Raw genomic sequence first — 5,408 nt, forward strand, 5'->3', positions numbered from 1 at the left:
CTCTTTAATTTGATATTTCCAACAGTTTCTGTTCTTGCAAAGGACGACCACACCATCTGCTGCTCTATGACCACACCATCTGCTGCTCTATGAAGTCCATGCATCTTATGTCCATGTACAATACTTTGAAGTGTACTTCGTATCTGGAAGTATCAACATCTGAAAACCCACGGCCAGAGTGATCATGCATCGCTTGCGAGCATTATACAAGTGTCGCTAAGTCTTAGTATACATGTCTCCTCCATTGACACAAGAGGAGACGTGTAGAAAGAAACATAGCTTTGAACAAGCCAGTATGTTGAAGATTCCTCAGATCAGGATGACGTCATCGTCAAAGATCTGACTCAATCTCATGAAGAAGGCAGGCACCAAAGTATCATGTCCAACCACCCAAGACGCGCTGTGGACGACAGTGCCATGTAGCACCAAATATATACCGTTAAATTAAGACAAGTGCTTCAATGATCTGTCAAAGTACACGCATTGAGATGCAGGAGCGCCTGGTTCGCGCGGTCCAACACTGCCACGGTATAATGCGTCGCGCGTTGTGTGTGGTATTCACGTCCGATGGGCGTGGGAGGGAAGCTTTCTGGGGAGACGTTGCCCACGACGGCGCCGTCCAGATCTTCATTCTCGGCGTATTTGACTTCGACGCGGAATAGGTTCAATGGCACTTGCGTGTGCATCATAAACTGCATCCGTCGATGGACCTCCTGAGGCAACTTGGCTTCACGCTGCATATATCGCACGGCCCATGCAATATTGGACGTATCGTCCTCGTCATCTGTGTCGGCATCCCCACTTTGGTCGCAATCAAACGCAGACATGTGATGCATGGCACCGCCGCGCGGAGACCCCACCGGCGTTCGACTTCCAAACGGCCACAACCATTGCCATCGAGAAGATGTATGGACCGAAAGTTCCATAGATGACGATGAATCGGCATGTTGCAGCAGTTTCTGTACATCCGCATTCGCTTCCAACGCTTGGGCGAGTGGACATAGCACGGGCAAGCGGCGACATACGTGTAGGACACATTGAGCCACGTTCCTTGCCTGTACGGGATCGATTGAGCCAAGGACAAACTGAATGCACCGCAGTAGGGTTTTCTCCATCGCTTCCAAAACGGACTCGTCCATTTGGGAAGTGTCGCCATCCGAATTCGCTGCGACGGCGACGAGAGGAGTGTGTGCCGCGTGGTCACGCACACGTGGTTTGGCTGCATTGATGGAGTCGGGTTGTAGCGGTGGTGCTGTACATGTGTCTGCCGGCCGACTTCGCTTCGCCGCGTGCATATCACGAGACAAGATTGTTTCCAAAATGGTGGTGCAACAAACAACCCAAGATAACTTGCACTTGGTGTTTGTATATGGATAGACCTGATGGGCCGAGAAAATGGAACTATAAATTGTCACAGGTTTGTAAATATAGAAATCTGCGCTCACTGGCTTCTTACCTTATACTATTAATAGTACTACCGGTATTAATACACTATTAACAGTATCTCCGGTATAACTCCCCGTATATAAGGTCAAAAGATAAATATTTGCAAGTGTTGTAAAGTACTACTATCTTATTGATTGGATTTTGCACGTGATTCACCACACAAAAGCATCACCTTCAAACGGACATGAAAGTACGCTGCAGTCGTCAGTGTATGAAGCAATTGCCCGACGGGAAACTCCTTCCGTCATACATTCTACAGTTGTACCGGGTACCCGATCGATGACGTTAGATGCAAAAAGTGGGCCGTTGAAAGAAGTATGTGCTATATTGTGCTTTCGAGTGAAATTTCGTGTTGTGGCATGGTTTCTGGTTGAAATTTAAATCGATTTGATTGGCTACCTCAGATGAGCTCAAAATTATTAGCCAATCAAAACCTTCTCAATGAAATTCAACCAATCAGTTCGATTGTGGATCGGTTTGGTCGGCGCGATTCCATTGCACCCTCCCCAAATTTGTATCAAATCGACAATAAAACTTTGATTAAATAAAGGTTCTAACTGGCCCAACGTGATGTAGATTGGATAGCAAGCACTACAGAAGCCATCGTACAGTGAGAGCCCCACGCCATGTAGCTGTTAACTATAGTACCGGTAGTTACATCTAATACTGTACTTCGCCAATGCCCCATAGCTAGTACACGGGAATATGCATGGACGAGATATATTGATCGCACTACGGCGTAGGGGTATTATACAATAGACTATGGAGATGGAGTGCTTTGAGGTCGTGGGTCCTCAGGACGGAAAATATATCTGGCTTGAATGCTGTGACGTGCAGTCCAAGCGAAGAGAGCTGCTCGAGGACGCCCCGCACGTTGGCTTCGTCCCAGAAACAGTCGAGCATTACGCAAAGGACATGCTGGTCGCTCGTAGTTCGAGTGGACACTTTGGCACTGCAGCCCAACTTGCCTTGGACAGTCGCTCGCGCAACAGCTTCCCACGCATCGTCCACCTGGTTCGAGTCCACTGACAGCAAGAGCCTTCCCGAGCCATAGTTGCAGCGCTTAGCTAAGGAGAACATGTTGGCAGAAACCTTGCGTGCTTCTGTGGGGACTAGGGGTGGAGGGAGAATCTCCAGTCGGTCTGACCATTCGTCGACGATGGCGCGCAATTCTGCAGTGCATTGGAGCCTCGTTTCGTCGTTGATTTGATGATCGGCACGTTGTGGACCTGGAACCCAAATCCATCGCCACGAGCCTTCTTGCGACACTGGTGATAACACCGCGGCGAATTCTTCCGACGGTCTCACCCGGGCAAGGAAGGTGTCTAGGCTCTCGTTGTCGAACGCTTGCAGCATGGTACTATCCTGCCTAATCTTGGGTTCCCTTCGCTTGAAACCATGTGGAATGGCTTCTGCAAGCTGCAGTTCATCGAGTTTGGCGGCTGCCGTAGCCATGATTCGAGGGAAGTTTGACAAGTGATTGCAAGACATTCGAACAAGCGACTCGCCCAACAAATTGTTCGATATGGACGAAATGAAAGGATCTTTTTCGAAAGTACAGACGAAGGGCCTTTTTTGGCGAGGTTCATTAAAAATATGACACGTTGATTTGATTTCAGTAGGGAAGTTTAATCGTGCTCAAATTAAATATCCACGGCATTGACTACTTCATGTTATGATCAAGATACATTTTCCCTTTCGCAATCCGGTTGCAATACATGGCCCCACGATAGCTTGGAAGAGAACATTACATGCAGAGCCTCCAATACATTAAGACTTGAGTTGGAAGTAACGTTAACTAGTTACGTGCAAAGTTAATAGTTACGTGCAAAATAGTATTGAAATTGTATATCCTGTACAAACGTCACAACCGGATAATATGCGGATAGTACTCTTCTCAGCAAATGAAAGGCGTACTTAAAATGGTACTCAAATACGTACATAGCATCAGGTAAAGTACGCTTTGGTTCGCATCTCCCTCCATCAATGAAGGCGCCGTCGGCGTGCTTGCTCGCAGAGTTCCGCGAATGGTGGAAGCTGCATGCACAGGTAGAGAAAGATGCGTCCCATGCATACGATCGGGACACTCGAGGCAATCTACCTCTACATTGGGCTGGCCGAGACCCTGATGTGCCCGTCGCCGTGCTACACTTGCTCGTCGATGCCTTCCCCGATGGCCGTCGAGAAACGAACTATGACGGTCAACTCCCGTTCCAAATTGCCATAGAACATGGCCTTCCTCCCTCGCACATTCAACTTCTAAATGTCGACCATGCCAACGACGTAGATCCTGCATGGTCCGTCGTCGAACGTTCTGATCCATCGGAACATGTCACAGAGGGCGGCGCCACAGCCGACAACGGCGACCACCTCCAATCCCTCGTCACTCAGCTCAATGCTCTTCGGCGTTCGTTGCACGCCCAAGCCAAGATCTACTCGCACTTGCGCAAACACAACTGGGCCGCGTCCACGTCCCCTGGTCCGTCGCCGTCGTCAATTTCTTGTCAACCCGATCCCCTCGGTCGATACACGTTGACGTGGAAGCGGGGGGATGTGGGCATTCGATTCTTCAACTCGTCGGTCGGGTGCCGCGTCGAGAAGCTGTCGCAAGGCCACGGCATCACGGCTGGGATCATGAATTGCCGCCTCGGGGATGTTCTCGTCGCCATCAATGGCAAGAACATGGAGAAACATAGCGTCCGTGCGGTCATGGAGTTCCTCCTGGGATCGCCCAAGCCCGTGGTCCTGGAATTTGTCGCTGGGGATAACATCACCAGTGAAAATAGCCAATCCGACAACGACGACGACAGCATCGCATGGTGCCATTCACAGCACGAAATGCACGACCAAGTGCTGCTTCTCGTCCAAGACACTATCGCCAGATGCGAGTCCGCGGTACTTCATTCAGACCATTCCGTCTGTCCTTAAGCCACACATGTAACAATAACAACCAAACCCCCACCTACGTATTCCAATATACTAGTTCAAGTCATCCATCTGAATTGTTATGAACAGAGCAACGACGACGCCGACTTGACGAGACCCAATAAAGAGTATGTACTGCAGTAAGGTAATGAACGTTAGGAGAACATATGGATGAGGATCGCGTGATTGTATATAACTTAGTTGCTTCGATTGGACCAACTAACTACTGGTACTACTACGCAATAGTATATCATAGCACGAGGCAAGTGTGTCGTCTTGATCACGTCGGAACGTCGTGAAAGGGTTTGATTTCCTTGCGCTGGTTCCAGTACAAGTTGCTCTTGACCGATGCAAACCAGTCCTCGTTCTCGTTAAAGTTGCACACACTCGGCAGCGGAAACGGCGACACGCGCACTTCCAATGCATCGCCGCGGTTCATCTGCACGCGCATTTTGCCATCAAATGAGACCATCACCTACAAGACAACCCAGCATAAACAAGTCCGTCCCCCTCATGTCGTCCATTTCCACTGATTCAAACTAGCATCAAGTTGGCTCAAGTCGGAATAGGCAAAGTCAAAAGCGCAGTTTGCACTTGTGTATTACATACCGAACTGGACCGGGCGGTAGCTGGTACGACGATCTTCAGCACGGCGCTGTCGTGGAACAGCAGCGGCCGAAACGATAACGTATGTGGGCAAATAGGCGTAAACAGCATGCACGGTACACTAATATAGAGGCATACCTCAAAGTATTGAAAACTCATCGCCACTATGTCAAGGGATTAGAGATAATACCTTGGATGGGTCATGCTGCCACCCGCAGACAACGAGTACGCCGTGGAGCCCGTGGGCGATGCAATGATGATGCCATCGGCGCTGATCTTTGTGAGTGCCACGTCATCGCAGAAGCAGTCCAACTCGACGAGCGCGGCGCCGAGGCCCCTGTCCATGACCACTTCGTTGAGGGCATGCACGGGCATGGCGATGGTCTCGACGTGGGGCGTCTTGTCCGATCGGATGATTGTGCAGATGAGGC

At 49.8% G+C, this 5,408-nt stretch overlaps 4 protein-coding genes across 4 annotated transcripts in view; 1 reads left to right on the forward strand and 3 right to left on the reverse strand.

The window, feature by feature from the left end:
- Positions 1–401: 401 nt before the first annotated feature.
- H257_12495 (hypothetical protein) lies at positions 402–1,332 on the reverse strand. The gene has a single exon (XM_009839716.1). The coding sequence runs from the start codon at positions 1,293–1,295 to the stop codon at positions 459–461; it is 837 nt and encodes a 278-aa protein (XP_009838018.1). The 5' UTR covers positions 1,296–1,332; the 3' UTR covers positions 402–458.
- A 737-nt stretch (positions 1,333–2,069) lies between these two features.
- H257_12496 (hypothetical protein) lies at positions 2,070–2,985 on the reverse strand. Its single transcript, XM_009839717.1, has one exon. The coding sequence runs from the start codon at positions 2,935–2,937 to the stop codon at positions 2,179–2,181; it is 759 nt and encodes a 252-aa protein (XP_009838019.1). The 5' UTR covers positions 2,938–2,985; the 3' UTR covers positions 2,070–2,178.
- A 418-nt stretch (positions 2,986–3,403) lies between these two features.
- On the forward strand, positions 3,404–4,440 carry H257_12497 (hypothetical protein). Its single transcript, XM_009839718.1, has one exon. It carries the CDS (start codon positions 3,433–3,435, stop codon positions 4,372–4,374), a length of 942 nt encoding a protein of 313 aa, XP_009838020.1. The 5' UTR covers positions 3,404–3,432; the 3' UTR covers positions 4,375–4,440.
- A 211-nt stretch (positions 4,441–4,651) lies between these two features.
- The window catches only part of H257_12498 (hypothetical protein), a gene marked incomplete at both ends in the record, with an annotated part of 2,000 nt that continues 1,243 nt past the window's right edge, over positions 4,652–5,408 (reverse strand). The window contains 3 exons of the mRNA XM_009839719.1: positions 4,652–4,846; positions 4,981–5,098; positions 5,168–5,376. Coding sequence (XP_009838021.1) covers positions 4,652–4,846; positions 4,981–5,098; positions 5,168–5,376 — 522 coding nt within the window. The remainder of the gene's footprint in view (positions 4,847–4,980; positions 5,099–5,167; positions 5,377–5,408) is intronic.

This window comes from Aphanomyces astaci (genome assembly GCF_000520075.1).
Source record: "Aphanomyces astaci strain APO3 unplaced genomic scaffold supercont1.41, whole genome shotgun sequence".
Taxonomy (NCBI): domain Eukaryota; phylum Oomycota; class Saprolegniomycetes; order Saprolegniales; family Verrucalvaceae; genus Aphanomyces; species Aphanomyces astaci.